At 42.9% G+C, this 18,039-nt stretch overlaps 1 protein-coding gene across 1 annotated transcript; it reads right to left on the bottom strand.

Moving 5' to 3' along the window:
* Positions 1-6,851: 6,851 nt before the first annotated feature.
* Positions 6,852-17,254, bottom strand: LOC131194544 (ly6/PLAUR domain-containing protein 2-like). Its single transcript, XM_058175651.1, has 3 exons — positions 17,182-17,254; positions 11,620-11,739; positions 6,852-7,204 (listed from the first exon to the last, which is right to left on the bottom strand). The coding sequence occupies exons 1-3, from the start codon at positions 17,234-17,236 to the stop codon at positions 6,993-6,995; spliced, it is 387 nt and encodes a 128-aa protein (XP_058031634.1). The 5' UTR covers positions 17,237-17,254; the 3' UTR covers positions 6,852-6,992.
* Positions 17,255-18,039: the final 785 nt, after the last annotated feature.

Genomic DNA, 18,039 nt, shown 5'->3' on the forward strand with positions numbered 1-18,039 from the left:
ATGAGAGAGGGAGGGAGGGAGGGAGGAGGAAGGGAGGAAGAAAGATATGAAAAAGGGAGGGAGGGAGGAAAAAAGGGAGGGAGGGAGGGAGAGAGGAAGGAATGAAAAAGGAAGGGAGGGAGGAGGGAGGGAGGGAGGAAGAAAGGAATGAAAAAGGGAGGGAGGGAGGAAAAAAGGGAGGGAGGGAGAGAGGAAGGAATGAAAAAGGAAGGGAGGGAGGAGGGAGGGAGGGAGGAAGGAAGGAATGAAAAAGGGAGGAGGAATGAAAAGGAGGAGGGAGGAGGAGGAAGGAGGAAGGAAGAAATGAAAAGGGAGGGAGGAGGAGGATAGAGGAAGGAATGAAAAGGAGGAGGGAGGAGGAAGGAAGGAAGGAATGAAAAGGGAGGGAGGAGGAAGGAGGATAGAGGAGGAATGAAAAGGGAGGGAGGAGAGAGGAAGAAATGAAAAGGAGGAGGAGGGAGAGAGGAAGGAATGAAAAAGGGAGGGAGGGAGGAAGGGAGGGAGGGATAGAGGAAGGAATGAAAAAGGGAGGGAGGGAGAGAGGAAGGAATGAAAAAGGGAGGGAGGAAGGGAAGGAGGAGGAAGGGAGGAATGAAAAAGGGAGGGAGGGAGGGAGGAAGGAAGGAAGGAAGGAAATCCTGATTTATTTGAAGGGATGGTTGGTTGAATCTTCCCTCTTATCTGCATCATGATTTTCACATTTGAAAACAACGCCCACACTTAACCCTTCACTGCCGTTGTCCCATCAAACCGGAAGATTTGAAGTTTTTACTGAAATGCGTTTTTTTAAAAAATAATAATAATAATAATAAATTCAAACCGTATCCTGGTGTTTCAGCGCCCCCTGCTGTCAATTGCAACTGCATGCCTTTTCAAGTGAATTTCTGCCTGTAAGGTTTTTGTTACAGAATAGAATAGAATAGAATAGAATAGAATAGAATAGAATAGAATAGAATAGAATAGAATAGAATAGAATAGAATAGAATAGAATTTTATTGGCCAAGTGTGAATGGACACACAAGGAATTTGTCTTGGTGCATATGCTCTCAGTGTACATAAAAGAAAAGATACTTTCATCAAGGTACAACATTTACAACACAATTGATGATCAATATATCAATATAAATCATAAGGATTGCCAGCAACAAGTTATAGTCATACAGTCATAAGTGGAAAGAGATTGGTGATGGGAACTATGAAACGATTAATAGTAGTGCAGATTCAGTAAATAGTCTGACAGTGTTGATGGAATTATTTGTTTAGCAGAGTGATGGCCTTCGGGAAAAAACTGTTCTTGTGTCTAGTTGTTCTGGTATGCAGTGCTCTATAGCGTCGTTTTGAGGGTAGGAGTTGAAACAGTTTATGTCCAGGATGCGAGGGATCTGCAAATATTTTCACGGCCCTCTTCTTGATTCGTGCAGTATACAGGTCCTCAATGGAAGGCAAGTTGGTAGCAATTATTTTTTCTGCAGTTCTAATTATCCTCTGAAGTCTGTGTTTTTCTTGTTGGGTTGCAGAACCGAACCAGACAGTTATAGAGGTGCAAATGACAGACTCAATAATTCCTCTGTAGAATTGGATCAGCAGCTCCTTGGGCAGTTTGAGCTTACTGAGTTGGCGCAGAAAGAACATTCTTTGTTGTCCTTTTTTAATGATGTTTTTGATGTTAGCTGTCCATTTGAGATCTTGCGATATGATAGAACCCAGAAATTTGAAGGTTTCTACTGTTGATACTGTGTTGTCAAGTATTGTGAGAGGTGGAAGTATGGAAGGATTTTCCTAATGTCTACCACCATTTCTACGGTTTTGAGTGTGTTCAGTTCCAGATTGTTTTGGTTGCACCACAAGGCTAGTCGTTCGACCTCTCGTCTATATGCGGATTCGTCATTGTCTCGAATGAGACCAATCACTGTTGTGTCATCTGCGAACTTCAGTAGCTTAACAAATGGATCATTGGAGATGCAGTCATTGGTATACAGAGAGAAGAGAAGTGGGGAGAGCACACAGCCTTGGGGGGGCCCTGTGCTAATTGTACAGGTATTTGATGTGATCTTGCTTAGCTTCACCTGCTGCTTCCTGTTTGTTAGGAAGCTTGTGATCCACTTACAAGTCTGTTCCGGTACCTGTAGCTGGTTTAGCTTAGTTAGAAGAATGTCTGGAATGATGGTATTGAATGCTGAACTAAAGTCTACAAAAAGGACCCTTGCATAGGTCTTTGGAGACTCAAGATGTTGTAGGATGTAGTGCAGAGCCATATTAACAGCATCATCTGTTGATCTATTTGCTCGGTATGCAAATTGCAAGGGGTCTAAGAGTGGATTCGTGATGGTTTTCAGGTAGGAAAGCACTAGCCTTTCAAAGGTTTTCATGACTACAGATGTTAGAGCAACTGGTCTGTAGTCATTCAGTTCCTTGATGGTGGGCTTCTTTGGCACTGGGATGATGGTAGAGCGTTTGAAGCAAGAAGGAACATAGCACATCTCTAGTGATTTATTGAAAATATGGGTGAAGATGGGGGCCAATTGGTCAGCACAGACTTTTAAGCAAGAATTCGTCCTGTATGGAATTATGATGTTGATGCCTTCAAGTCAGCCTGGACTCCGGGCGATCGCCTGCGCAGGTCCCTGCAGGTTTCTGGGCAAGGTTTCCGAAGCGCTCTGCCGTTGCGTCGCTCTTAGGGCTGAGAGAGAGTGACTGGCCCAGAGTTACCCAGGTAGCATTCTGCTTCAGGGGGGACTGAAACTCTCAGAAGGCTAGTTGCTAGCTTGGGTCTTAATAATTACAATAAACTGGTTCTCTTAAGGACCGAATCCACAAAATGGTTTCTTTCTTTCTTTCTTTCTTTCTTTCTTTCTTTCTTTCTTTCTTTCTTTCTTTCTTTCTCTCTTCCTCCTTCCCTTCCTCTTCCTTCCTTCCTTCCTTCTTCCTTTTTCTTTCTTTCTCTTTCTCTTCCTCCTCCCTCCCTCCTTCCTCCCTCTTTCTTTCTTTCTTTCTTTCTTTCTTTCTTTCTTTCTTTCTTTCTTTCTTTCTCTCTTCCTCCTCCTCCCTCCTCCTTCCTTCCTTCCTTCTTCCTTTTCTTTCTTTCTCTTTCTCTTCCTCCTCCCTCCCTCCTTCCTCCCTCTTTCTTTCTTTCTTTCTTTTTCTTTCTTTCTTCTCCTCTCTCCCACCCTCCCTCCCTCCCTCCCTTTCTTTCTTTCTTTCTTTCTTTCTTTCTTTCTTTTCTTCTTTCTTTCTTTCTCCCTCCTTCTTTCCTTTTTCTTTCTTTCTTTCTTTCTCTTCTCTCTTCCTCCTTCCTTCCTTCCTTCCTTCCTTCCTTCCTTCCTTCCTTTCTCTCTCTCTCCCCTCCCTCGCTCCTTCCTTCCTTCCTTTCTTTTCCTCCTTCCTTCCTTCTTTCTTTTTCTTTCTTTCTCTTTCTCTTTCTCTCTTCTCCTTCCCTCCCTCCCTCCCTCCCTCTCTCTCTCTCTCTCTCTTTCTTTCTTTTTTTCTTTCTGACTTTTCTTTTCTTTTTTCTTTTCTTTCTTTCCCTTCCCCTCTTATCTCATCAAAACCCTACCGAGGCATTTAGGTCAAGAAAGTTGCTAGTTAATTTAACCTGCAAGAACTTTGGAGGACCTGCCACTCCATTCTCAAGTAATTCTTCAGCCTTCCTGGTTAAGTATCCCAGCCGCTGTATGTACAGGTCGCCCTCGACTGAACAACAGCTCATTTAGTTGACTGTTCCAAGTTACAACAGCCCTGAAAAAAGTGATTTGTGATCATTTTTCACAGTTACGACCGTTGTAGCATCTCCACGGTCACATGATCAAAATTCAGACGCTTGGCAACTGGTTCATATTTATTTTTTATTTATTTATTTAGTATTTAGACTTTTATACCGCCCTTCTCCCGAAGGACTCAGGGCGGTGTACAGCCAAATTAAAAATATACAATATACAATATTAAAACAACAAATTAAAATAACATATTATATAATGGCCGAAAAATTTAAAAGTTTAAATGTAAAACCGTCAAATTGACCCCAATAAAACACAGTACCCCAATTTAAAATTATTAAACTTCAAATTTCAGAATTTAAAAATTAAAAGTTAAAAATTAAGCCAGTCCCGCTTGGATGAACAAGTACGTTTTCAATTCACGGCGAAAGGCCCGAAGGTCAGGTAGTTGACGCAAACCAGGGGGAAGTTCGTTCCAGAGGGTAGGAGCTCCAACAGAGAAGGCCCTGCCCCTGGGGGCCGCCAGCCGACATTGCTTGGCGGACGGCACCCTGAGAAGACCCTCTCTGTGTGAGTGTACAGGTCGGTGGGAGGCATAGGGTAACAGCAGGCGGTCCCGTAAGTACCCGGGCCCTAAACCATGGAGTGCTTTAAAGGTGGTAACCAGAACCTTGAAGCGCACCCGAAAGACCACAGGTAGCCAGTGCAGACTGCGCAGGAGTGGTTACCCGAGAACAGCGTGTGGCTCCCTCAATCACCTGCGCAGCTGCATTCTGGACTAACTGAAGCCTCCGAGTGCACTTCAGGGGTAGCCCCATGTAGAGAGCATTACAATAATCCAGACGGGAAGTGACGAGAGCGTGAGTGACCGTGCATAAGGCATCCCGGTCAAGAAAGGGGCGCAACTGGCGAACCAGGCAAACCTGGTAAAAAGCTCTCCTGGAGACGGCCGCCAAATGATCTTCAAACGACAGCCATCCATCCAGGAGAACCCCCAAGTTGCATACCCTCTCTGTTGGGGCCAGTGACTCGCCCCAACAGTCAGCTGCAGTTGCAGCTGACTGTACCGGGGTGCCGGCATCCACAGCCACTCCGTCTTGGATGGATTGAGCCTGAGTCTGTTTCACCCCATCCAGACCCGTACGGCTTCCAGGCACCGGGACAGCACTTCGACAGCTTCGTTGGGGTGGCCCGGGGTGGAGAAGTACAGCTGAGTGTCATCAGCATACAGCTGGTATCTCACCCCGAAGCCACTGATGACCTCGCACAATGGCTTCATATAGATGTTGAACAGGAGAGGCGAGAGAATCGACCCCTGAGGCACCCCACAAGTGAGGGGCCTCGCAGTCGATCTCTGCCTTCCTGTCAACACCGTCTGCGACCGATTGGAGAGATAGGAGGAGAACCACCGATAAACGGTGCCTCCCACTCCCAAACCCGTATGACCGTTGCTGTGTCCCAAGGTCACGTGATCCCCTTTTGTGACCATCTGACAAGCAAAGTCAAGGAGGGAGACGGGTTGTAAATTAACAACTGCTGTGATTCACTTAACAACCGTGGCAAGAAAGGTCATGGGAGAGGGCTAAAATCACTTAACAAATGTTTCACTTAGCAACAGAAATGTTGGCTCAATGTTGGTCGTATATCAAGGACTACCGTGATATATTTTCTGGATGTTTTTATCGTTTTAGTGGTTTTTTTTAAAATAATTTTAGAATTGTAAGTTACCCAGAGTCACTTGGCTGTAGAAATCGAACAAACAAACCAGCTTAATTTAAAAACTAACACTGCAAGGGGGAAATAATCGATTCTCGGTTTTATCTGCCTTCTTCAATACTTTGTCAGGCCAAAAAAAAAAATAAAAAAAAATAACTGTAGGTGTTTTACGTTACAAAATCTGGTACTGAATTCATTGGACAGGCTGGCCCTGAGAAAGGGCGGATGCAGTTCTACACCATGGGGGAAATATTGGAAGTATTGACAGAAAGACAATCTTTATGTTTTGGCAGGGCAAATATTCCTCTTGGCTTTTCACAGGAAGCTTCGAAATAGCTTCAGGAGACCCTGTGTCCAAGTAAAATATCTGGATCCGGTAGGGAACAAAGATTTGATAGGTATATTTGGAAATACTTCTCCAGAATTAGATCGAGAACACTCAACGACATGTCTTAAGAGGAGGAGAAGGAGGACTGTGGGGTCCTTGGTGCTCTCTGATCTGGGAGGTTTTCTTGAAGATGTTTCATTACCCAACTAGGGAACATCAACAGTGCTAGAAGGGAGTGAGGTTTGTAGAGAGGAGGAGGAGGAGGAGGAGGAGGAGGAGGAGGAGGAGGAGGAGGAGGAGGAGAAGGATGACGACTGTGGCGTCCTTGGTGCTCCCTGAGATTGGTGGTTTTTTGAAGACATTGCATTATCCAATTAGCTAACATCATCAGTGCTAGAAGGGAATGGGTTTGCAGAAAAGGAGGAGGAGGAGGAGGAGGAGGAGGAGGAGGAGGAGGAGGAGGGGGACTGTGGGGTCCTTGGTGCTCTCTGATCTGGGAGGTTTTCTTGAAGATGTTTCATTACCCAACTAGGTGACATCAACAGTGCTAGAAGGGAATGGGCTTGCAGAAAAGGAGGAGGAGGAGGAGGAGGAGGAGGAGGAGGAGGACGGCTGTGGGGTCCTTGGTGTTCTCTGAGCTTGGCTGTTGTCTTGCTGAAATTTTATTACCCAACTAGGTAACATCATCAGTGCTAGATGGAAGTGGGGTTTGCGGGGGGGGGGGGCGGGAGAGGAGGAGGAAACAGGAAAAGGAAGAGGGAGGGAGGAATTAAAGACAATAAAGAATGAGAAGGAAGCAAGAAAAGAAAAATGAGAAAAGGCAGGCAGGCAGGGAAGGAAGGAAAGGAAGGAAGGAAGGAAGGAAGGAAGGAAGGAAGGAAGGAAGGGAAGGGAAGGGAAGGGAAGGAAGGAAGGAAGGAAAAGTAGAGGAGGAGAAGGAAAAAATGGAGGAGGAGATAGACAAAGAGGAAGAGGAGGAGGTGAAAGATGAGGAGAAGGGGAAGGAGAAGAAGAGTGTGTGTGTTTCCACTCTTGAGTAGGAACAAACTACATGGGATACTAATGATATGGTCCTTTTCTTCTCTCTTCTCCATTCTTCTGCTCCTAAAGACTCTTCTTCTCCCATCTCGACATCTCGACCAACCTTCCAGAAGGAGAGTCCAAGGTCCTTGTTTGGGGGTCTGGGGGAGAGGTGTCCTTCCCCACACGACCGACCCAGCCTCTCCCCTGGAGGGTTATCCTTGAAGCCAGAGCAGTGAGAAGGCGAGGACGATGGTGAAGCTCAGGGCGCTGAACTCCGCAGCGGCCGCCTGACCTGCTCCCACATTGCACAAATCCCAGTAACAACAATAGTCGGGATGGTTTTCGCCGATGGTATCCGCCTCAGACGGAACACAATCCTTGGAGCAAGATTTGCTGACCGTGACGTTCCCAAAAAAGGGGTAACCTGGGAGAGATCAGGAGTAACAAGGGTAAGAGATGGGAGGGAAAAAGAAAAAATAATAATTAATAATAAGCCAAGAATGGGGTTTTTGCTGAGTGTGATGGAGCTCAGCCCATCATTCGGACAAACCTAGATTCTTCCTCTCTGAGTTGGTCAGGCCGTAGGAAGAAAAACCCGGAGTTGTGGATCTGGATCTGGATTTCTCCCCAAGCTCAGGAGGTCACATCCTACCCAGGCGGGAGCAACATTTTTTGGGATCCCTCACTGTCCGTTGGGAATTAGATCCCCCTCCCTCTCTCACACATATGGTTTCTTTCATGTATCAATAAATTTATTCTGTCTGTCTGTCTATCTATCTATGTATCTAGAATAGAATAGAATAGAATAGAATAGAATAGAATAGAATAGAATTTTATTGGCCAAGTGTGATTGGACACACAAGGAATTTGTCTTGGTGCATATGCTCTCAGTGTACATAAAAGAAAAGATACGTTCATCAAGGTCTATCTATCTATGTATCTATGTGTCTGTCTGTCTGTCTGTCTGTCTATCCATCCATCCATCCATCCATCCATCCATCCATCCATCCATCCATCCATCCATCCATCCATCCATCCATCCATCCATCCATCCATCTATCTATCTATCTATCTATCTATCTATCTATCTATCTATCTATCTATCTATCTATCTATCTATCTATCTATCTATCTATTTATCTATCTATCTATCTATCTTTGTTGTTGTTAGCTGTGAAGTTGTGTCCAACCCATCGTGACCCCATGGACAATGTTCCTCCAGGCCTTCCTGTCCTCTACCATCCTCTGGAGTCCATTTAAGCTCACGCCAACTGCTTCAGTGACTCCATCCAGCCACCTCGTTCTCTGTCGTCCTCTTCTTCTTCTTTTGCCCTCCATCTTTCCCAGCATTCGGCTCTTCTCCAGTGAGTCCTTCCTTCTCATTAGATGGCCAAAGTATTTGTGTTTTATCTTCAGGATCTGGCCTTCTAAAGAGCAGTCAGGGTTGATCTCCTCTAGGACTGACCAGTTTGATCACCTTGCAGTCCAAGGGACTTGCAGGGGGTCTTCTCCAGCACCAGAGTTCAAAGGCCTCCATTCTTTGGCGCTCAGCCTTTCTTATGGTCCAAATCTATCTGTCTTCCTGCCTGCCTGCCTGCCTGTCTATTCATCTATCCAATCTATCCATCTATCTATCTCATCTTGAGTTCAGTCATTCTTTCGTTCTTTCCTTTTTTTCCCCCTTTAAATATTTCTATCATCCATCCATCCAGCTACCTACCTACCTACCTACCTACCTACCTACCTATATCTATCTACACTTATATATCTTTCTTTTAAATCTCTATCTGTCTGTCTGTCTATTATCTTCACTTATTTATCTATCAATCTTTTCTTTCTTTCTTTTTTATATCTATTTCTGACTTTCATCTGTATCTATCATCATCTATCTAACCTTACCAAACCTATTACTCTTTCATAAATCAATACATTTATTATCTATCATCCATTTATCTATAATCTTTTCATCTTAAAGGAATTCCTCCCTCCCTCCCTCCATCTTTGTATCGATCGTAAATCAATATCTATCTTCACATTAATCTATTAATCTTTCCACAAGAAATCATTTGTCATTATCTATCTATATATCGTCTTCCCTTATTAATCTGTCAATCTTACTATCCTAAATGAATCAATCAATCTCCCATCATCAATTTCTCTTATCGCAATATTTTACTCCGGTTTGCTTAATGGACTTGCTCTGTTTTATCTCTAAAGGAAAAGAGTATTAAGAGAAATATGCCTGGCCCCAGCTTGAATTCCCATGTTTGTTGAGTTTGCACAACAAACAACACACCACCTCTTTCTTCCCCACTGCTTCCAGCTAAATCAAACCAAGCTTAGCAATTCGGCCAGGTGCAGTGGTGACTTTTTGACGCTGTTAAATATGTTGCATAAAGCAACATATTAGGGGTTAAATAATATTCATTTATTGAAAAAAAAACTAAGCCTTGAAATATATTAGCTCAAACTCTTCACTGGCTTAAAAAAACAAACAGGTGACTAAATCAACCTGGTTAAAGGTCAGTCAAGCACGTTTTCTTTCCTTCTCCCTTTAGTCAAAAGCCCCCGAAGGCCAGACAAGGAACAATGGATGGAAATTGATCAAGAAGAGATTCAACCTAGAAATAAGGAGACATTTTCTGACAGTGAAAACAATCAAGCAATGGAACAAAAGTTGCCTTCAGAAGTTGTGGGAGCTTCATCACTGGAGGCTTTTGAGAAGAGACTGGATTGCCAACTGTCAGAAACGGTATAGTGTCTCCTGTTTGGGCAAAGGGTTGGACTAGATGACCTAAAAGGTGCCTTCCAATTCTGTTATCCTATCCTATCCTATCCTATCCTATCCTATCCTATCCTATCCTATCCTATCCTATCCTATCCTATCCTATCCTATCCTACCCTACCCTACCCTACCCTTTGTGGCAGCCAATGGAACAACTTGCCTCCAGAAGTTGTGGATGCTCCAACACTGGAGGTTTTTAAGAAGAGATTGGACAACCATTTGTCTGAAATGGTAGAGGGTGTCCTGCCTGATCAGAGGGTTGGGCTAGAAGACCTCCAAGGTCCCTTCCAATTCTGTTATTCTGTTATATTAAGATGTTATTGAGTTAACAGATAACAGATTAACAGAGTTGGAAAGGACCTTATAGGTCATCTAGTCCAACCCCCCACTCAATTAGGAGACCCTTCACCATTTCTAATAAATGACAGTCCAATCTTTTCTTGAAAGTCTCAAGTGATGAAGCTCCCACAACTTCCGAAGGCAACTTCTGTTCTATGGGTTGATTGTTCTCACAGTCAGGAAATTCCTCATTTCTAGGTTGAATCTTTTCTTGGCCAGTTTCTATCCATTATTTCTTGTCTGGCCTTCCGGTGCTTTGGAAAACAGCTTGACCCCCTTCCTCCTCTCTGTGGCAGCCCCTCAAATACTAGAAAATGGCTATCATGTCTCCCCTGGTCCTTCACTAAACTAGCCATGCCCAGTTCCTGCAATGTTTTAGCCTCCAGTCCCCTAATCCTCTTTGTTGCTCTTCTCTGCACTCTTTCTAGAGTCTCAACATCTTTTTTACATCGTGGCAACCAAAACTTGATGCCGTATTCCAACTGTGGCCTTACCAAGGAATTATAACGTGGTATTAACACTTCACGTGATCTTGATTCCATCCTTCTCGTTAATGCAGCCTAGGATTGTGTTGGCTTTTTTGGCTGATGCTGCACACAATTGGCCCATCTTAGAATCCATAATATAGGGCCTCTGTGGCTCAGACTGGTAAGACAGTCTGTTATTAACACAGCTGCCTGCAATTACTGCAGGTTCTAGTCCCACCAGGCCCAAGGTTGACTCAGCCTTCCATCCTTTATAAGGTAGGTAAAATGAGGACCCAGATTGTTGGGGGGGCAATAAGTTGACTTTGTATATAAATATACAAATAGGATGAAGACTATTGCTAACATAGTGTAAGCCGCCCTGAGTCTTCGGAGAAGGGCGGGATATAAATGCAAATAAAAAAAAAATAGGTATGCCTGCCGCATGGATTTTAATGATCCTTGCCACTGAAAGTGGCCAGAAAGTGGCCAGAAACCCATAAGCCACAGAAGCAATGAAAATAACTCTTGGCTGGCTGAGAGTTTCAGTACAAACTGTTGTGGTCCGCCAGCAGCCTGTGGAGCTGGCAGTGGAGTCAGATAGTGATGAGGTTGAGGAAGAACATGGGCCAGTCCTGGAGGCTGGGGAAGGCCCGGATGAGGGCTCTGCATCAGAGGCAGAGATGGGGCCAGGGCCATCTGGGAGTGATGTGTGGACTCCAGAGCGTCCAGAGGCTGATAGTAGTGAGGCAAAGGAACAGGAGGAGCCTGTTCCTAATGCACACATGAGAAGAGCTGCCAGAAGGCAAGAGCAACTAAAGCAAAGAGGACAACTTGGGAGTAAGGCCAAGAGATGATTGGCCCCTCCCATTAAGGCTTAAAAGACCAGCAACGGCGTTTGGGCTCTTTGTCGGAAAACAACATTGATAGACTTGCTTTTTGTCTCGCTGCATTTATGTCTTGTCGGCATCTTCTGCTTCTGAACTTTTGCCAAGAAAAGCCTTTGGCAGTTTGCCTAATTAGTACCAAGCTTGGTGATAAGACTGAAGAATTGTGTTAGGAAGAATTTGCTTTGATTTAGTTTGGACGCCGCCGAGAATGAGTTTAATTCTCACTGTTCTAATAAAGTCTGTTTGTTTTTGAACTGACTGCGTCTACTACTACCTCCTTGGGCCTGGGTCACAACACAAACGAAGGTAAACCCCGGAGTGCAATAAGAACAGCTCAACGGACAGGTAAGCTGGGTCTCACCTGAATCCACCGAGTGTACCGTCGTCTTGCAAGCAGTGCTGTTCGCTGGGCAGTGAGTGACGGTGAGGCAGGAGTTAACGTCCATGGGTTCACTGCAGGTGTAACACTGCAAAGGGAGAACTGCAATACCAGAGAAGAACATTAGAATCTGCAGGGTGAGGAAGTGGGGGAGGGGTCTCTGTTTCTATCAGGACTGAGATTTACATCTTGACAATCTGGGGAAGCTTTCCAAAACAGCTTAAGCAAGTTTTTACTTTTGTAAAGTTTTTTTTTTACTTAGGTAAAGGGAAGTTTTTAACCAGGTTGTTTACTTTTGTAGAATTATACATACAGGGAATAGAGTAGAGTAGAGTAGAGTAGAGTAGAGTAGAACAGAACAGAATAGAATAGAACAGAACAGAACAGAACAGAACAGAACAGAACAGAACAGAATACCAGTAGATGAATAGATGAATAAGATGGGATGGGATGGGATAGGGTAGAATAGAATAGAATAGAATAGAATAGAGTAGAGTAGAGTAGAGTAGAATAGAGTAGAATAGAGTAGAGTAGAACAGAACACCAGTAGATGAATAGATGAATAAGATGGGATGGGATGGGATGGAATAGGGTAGAATAGAATAGAATAGAATAGAATAGAATAGAATAGAATAGAATAGAATAGAGTAGAGTAGAGTAGAGTAGAGTAGAGTAGAGTAGAGTAGAGTAGAGTAGAACAGAACAGAACACCAGTAGATGAATAGATGAATGAGATGGGATGGGATGGGATGGGATAGGGTAGAATAGAATAGAATAGAATAGAATAGAGTAGAGTAGAGTAGAGTAGAGTAGAGTAGAGTAGAGTAGAGTAGAGTAGAGTAGAGTAGAGTAGAGTAGAGTAGAGTAGAGTAGAACAGAACAGAATAGAACAGAACAGAATACCAGTAGATGAATAGATGAATGAGATGGGATGGGATGGGATAGGGTAGAATAGAATAGAGTAGAGTAGAGTAGAATAGAATAGAGTAGAATAGAGTAGAATAGAGTAGAACAGAACAGAAAACAGAACAGAATACCATAGATGAATAGATGAATAAGATGGGATGGGATAGGATAGGGTAGAATAGAATAGAGTAGAGTAGAGTAGAGTAGAACAGAACAGAACACCAGTAGATGAATAGATGGATGGGATGGGACGGGATGGGATAGGGTAGAATAGAATAGAATAGAATAGAATAGAATAGAATAGAGTAGTGTAGAGTAGAGTAGAACAGAACAGAACAGAATACCAGTAGATGAATAGATGAATGAGATGGGATGGGATGGGATAGGGTAGAATAGAATAGAATAGAGTAGAGTAGAGTAGAGTAGAGTAGAGTAGAGTAGAATAGAATAGAGTAGAATAGAGTAGAGTAGAACAGAACAGAAAACAGAACAGAATACCATAGATGAATAGATGAATGAGGTGGGATGGGATGGGATGGGATGGGATGGGATAGGGTAGAATAGAACAGAACAGAACAGAACAGAACAGAACAGAACAGAATAGAATTTTTTATTGGCCAAGTGTGATTGGACACAAGGAATTTGCCTTTGGTGCATATGCTCTCAGTGTACATAAAAAGCAAGATACCCTTGTTGAGAATCACAAAGCACAACACCCAGTGACAGTCATACAATACAATAAGCAATTCAATCATACTAGGAAACAATCAATATCAATATCAATCACACGGATACAAGCAGCAGAGTAGAAAGTAGAGTAGAAGTAGAGTAGATAGCAGAGTGGATAAAGAATAGAAAGGAAGGGGAGAAGAGAGATAGAAGAGGAGAGATAAAAGAGAAATAGAAGAGAAGAGAAATAATTGAAGAGAAGACTAGAAATGAGAAGAGGAGAGAAAAGAGAAGAGTTGGAAAGTTGAATAAAGGGGCTTCATTCAAGAGGAAACATGAACCCCCTGGTCACGTGATTTACATTCAGATGCTTGGCAACCGACTCACATTTATGACGGTTGCAGTGCCCCAGGGTCATGTGGTCCCCTTTTGCGACCTTCCGGCAAGCAAAGTCAGCAAGGGAGCCAGATTCACTGAATGACCATGTTTCTAATGTGACAACTGCGGTGTTCCGCTTAACGGTGACAAGAAAGGTCGTAAAATGGAGCGAAACTCATTTAACAAATGTCTCACTTCGCGGCATACATTTGGGGTTCGATTGTGGTTGTAAATCGAGGACTACCCGTATATATCATTCTATAAAAGTAAAAAGCCGAAGTTTTATGTTATTGGCTAATTCTGCTGTACCAATGCTTTTTATTCCCTCCTCCCTTCCTATCCTATATTTTCCTTCCCTTTATTCTCTCATTATTTTCTTTTGTATTTTATATTATATTTGGAAAAAACTAATCAAGTTTGGCAACCAGGAAGAAAAACAAAAGAACGTAATATTCTTGTTTCGCTCTTATCTGAGGTTTTCACGGGTGTTTGTATATAGGTCTTTGGTTGTTCGGGTTTTCTCCCGTGTAAAATTGGAAGTGTCTTGGCGACGTTTCGACGAAGTCTCATTCGTCATCTTCAGGCTTCAGCTTGCTCCCAGAAGCATGAAGCTGAAGCCTGAAGATGACGAATGAGACTTCGTCAACGTCGCCAAGACACTTCCAATTTTCACAATAAAATATATATATATATATATATATATATATATATATATATATATATATATATATATATATATATATATATTATTAAACACCATGTATTGGTGACAGACAAGAGAAACTCAAGGATGTAGGAATCTGTTTGTAGAGCAGATACGTCTGCACCTTACCTGGGAGTAACCACCTGGGATCATTTTCTGCAAATCACCCTGGTTGAGGTCACTCAACTTTTAAAAATTTTTTTTTATTAACAACACAAATTAAAAACATTGGACGTGGTTTGACTTCTCCGGTTTAGACATTTTCATCAAGTTTTACCTGGCAACAGATACACTTCCTTATCGCTATAGAAGTTTATACTATTTATCACATTTCAAACACGTACAGTCTTTCATCTGTAAAATTTACATCGCTATCAAGTCCATTCCTATCGATCACAGAAAACTAACCTAGAAATTTCTAAACATTCAACTCATCAACCCCTTCCTTGACCGGGACGCCTTACGCACGGTCACTCACGCCCTCGTCACTTCCCGCCTGGACTATTGCAATGCTCTCTACATGGGGCTCCCCTTGAAGAGCAACCAGAGGCTCCAATTAGTCCAGAATGCGGCCGCGCAGGTGATAGAAGGAGCACCGTGCTGCTCCCATATAACACCCATCCTGCGCTGCCTGCACTGGCAACAGGTAGTCTTCCGGGTGCAATTCAAGGTCTTGGTTACCACCTTTAAAGCGCTCCATGGCTTAGGACCGGGATACCTTCGAGACCGCCTTCTGCCGCCGATTGCCTCCCAACGACCTGTGCGCTCCCACAGAGTGGGCCTCCTCAGGGTGCCGTCGACCAAACAATGCAGGCTGGCGACCCCCAGGGGGAGGGCCTTCTCTGTGGCGGCACCAGCCCTGTGGAACGAGCTTCCTCCGGGATTACAACAACTCCCCGACCTCTGGACCTTCAGACGTGAACTGAAGACTCTATTATTTCAGCGTGCGGGACTAGCCTAAGAACAAAATGTTTTAGCTAAATTTTAATGGGGGTTTTACTGATTTTTACTGTTTTAGTGATCAGGCTATGATAATATTTAGTTTTAACTGGGTTTTAATGTTTATTTATTATATTGTTTTTATATTGTTTTTAATATGCCTGTGAACCGCCCTGAGTCCTATGGGAGATGGTGCGGTATATAAGTTTGATAAATCAATCAATCAATCAATAATCCTTTATCCCGGCATCCAATAATAAAATTTATTCCATATTTCGTAATACTCTTGTTCGCTCTTATCCTTTTTTAAAATATATATATATATATTATTAAACTTTTTTTACATTAAAAAAAAGGAAAAAGTTATATTACTTAACAGCTCTTTGTGGGTGTTTTTCTTATAGCAATAATCCGTGCAATGATTACAAACATTAAATTGTATGTATTTGTGTTCTTGTTTCATCTATCATTTATACTTAGTAACTAAATATCCTTATCTATCTCCTTTCTCTCCATTTCTACCACTGTTCCCATATATTATAAAATACCGATGTCTCTTTAACTTTTTGTTTCGCTCTTATCCTTGAGCTCCAGAGTCAACCTCGGTCGCTCCAGAATCTTAACTAGGCTAACTTTAGGGTGAACCCCCCGTTTCCCATTATTAAAAGGTATCGTAAAAAGAATTCACTCTTTGCTCCCTCCATGTGTTTGTATTGTATATCCTAGTGGTCATATTTTTACAACCCTACACATTGATCTTCAACTAATTTGATCTCAGAGACCAGTTCAATCAACCAACCAACCAGCCAATCAATCAGAATAGAGCTGGAAGGGACCTTGGAGGTCTTCTAGTCCAGCCCCCTGCTCAAGCTGGAGACTCTCGACCATTTCTGATAGGTGGCTCCCCAGTCTCTTCTTTAAGGTTGCTTCTTTCCTTGATTAATGTCCATCCATTGTTTCTTGTCCTGCTTTTCGGTGCTTTGAAGAATAAGTTGACCCCACTCTTCTTTGTAGCAGCCCCTCAAATACTGCAATATTGCTATCATGTCCACCCCTCCCCCACCAGTTTTTTTTCTCTCTAGACTGGCCATACCCAAATCCTGCAACTGTTCTTCGTATGTTTTAGTCTCCTTAATCATTTTAGTTGCTTAGTTATAAATCTCCAGCCTAACAGATTTGTGTTCTTTATCCACAAATACCTGACCCGTGTTCCTTGCAAAAGTTTGCAGCAAAATAACTAAACTGTCGTGTCTCTGTTTGTATATGTTGGTATTATTAACCAATTGGGAATCAGTTAACTTCACCAATCTCCTGCACATTAGCTGCAAAGTTCTAAATGATCTTCTTCTTCTTCTTCTTCTTCTTCTTCTTCTTCTTCTTCTTCTTCTTCTTCTTCTTCTTCTTCTTCTTCTTCTTCTTCCTCCTCCTCCTCCTCCTCCTCCTCCTCCTCCTCCTTCTTCTTCTTCTTCTTCTTCTTCTTCTTCTTCTTCTTCTTCTTCTTCTTCTTCTTCTTCTTCTTCTTCTTCTCCTCCTCCTCCTCCTCCTCCTCTTCTCCTTCTCCTTCTCCTTCTCCTTCTCCTTCTCCTTCTCCTTCTCCTTCTCCTTCTCCTTCTCCTTCTCCTTCTTCTTCTTCTTCTTCTTCTTCTTCTTCTTCTTCTTCTTCTTCTTCTTCGTCTTCTTCTTCTTCCTCCTCCTCCTCCTCACCCTTCCTTTCCCCTTCCTTCCTTCCTTCCTTCCTTCCTTCCTTCCTTCCTTCCTTCCTTCCTTCCTTCCTTCCTTCCTTCCTTCTTCTATCAGCATGAACTAGCCCCTACCATGCAAAGGCTACTTCTGAGGAACCACAACAACATTTTTCTCACCCTTTGGAGAAACCAGACCACCCTTGTCCAAGATTCAGTGCTTCTTCTTCTTACATTGCCCAAATCTTTGTCAACGAAAGTTGATCTTACCTAGATCTACAGATGCTGCAAAAATCAGCCAGGTAGCCAGGGTTACTTTCATCATGGCACAGAAAAAACTGCCACACACCTGCAGACCTTCCGTGGTCTGAGCTCAGCGAGGTAATCAAGGAGAACTGGTTTGCTCAGTTAGCAAAATGGTGATAGCTCCACCTCCTGTCTTCTTCTCCCTCTTCTCTGTTCTCCAAGGGAAGTGCTTGAGAGGAACAGAGGAGAAGAAAATAGTGGGGTCAACAAAGCTTGGACCAGAATGGATACGAACTTGAACCTTCAAGGATGGTGAGAAGGTTCTTGGTTGAGAACCATGTGGACAGACCCACGAATTGTAGTGTGTGTGTGTGTGTGTGTTATTTTGTTAAGGAGAAATGGGCAAAATGCACCCAACTGGATTAAAAAATCAATCGAGTTTGATGTCTTTATGGAGATGTTTTCATTTGGATTCAAGCCCTGAGCAGAAATGGACTCTATGGTTCCAAACACACCACCTCAACCCGAATTAATATGAAAACTAAATCATAGAGATTAATCAAGGAGAGAAGCAACTTAGAACTAAGGAGGAATTTCCTGACAGCGAGGACAATCAATCAGTGGAACGACTTGTTTTTATTTATTTTATTTATTTATTTATTTTGTCACAACATTATATGTAAACACATATAATGAAAGAAAACAATAGGACAGGAACGGTAGGCACTTTTGTGCACTTATGCACGCCCCTTATAGTCCTCTTAGGAAAGGGGTGAGGTCAATGGTAGACAGTTTTTGGTTAAAGCTTTGGAGATTTTGAGAAGAGACCACAGAGTCAGGTAGTTTATTCCAAGCATTAACAACTCTGTTACTGAAGTCATA

This window comes from Ahaetulla prasina, chromosome 3 (genome assembly GCF_028640845.1).
Source record: "Ahaetulla prasina isolate Xishuangbanna chromosome 3, ASM2864084v1, whole genome shotgun sequence".
NCBI lineage: Eukaryota > Metazoa > Chordata > Lepidosauria > Squamata > Colubridae > Ahaetulla > Ahaetulla prasina.

Coding starts and splice junctions, on each gene's coding strand:
- LOC131194544 (XM_058175651.1), bottom strand. CDS start 17,236: ATGATGAAAGTAACCCTGGCTACCTGGCTGATTTTTGCAGCATCTGTA. Junction 11,740..17,181: donor TGCAGCATCTGTAGATCTAG/GTAAGATCAACT, acceptor CTGGTATTGCAG/TTCTCCCTTTGCAGTGTTAC. Junction 7,205..11,619: donor GGTACACTCGGTGGATTCAG/GTGAGACCCAGC, acceptor GATCTCTCCCAG/GTTACCCCTTTTTTGGGAAC.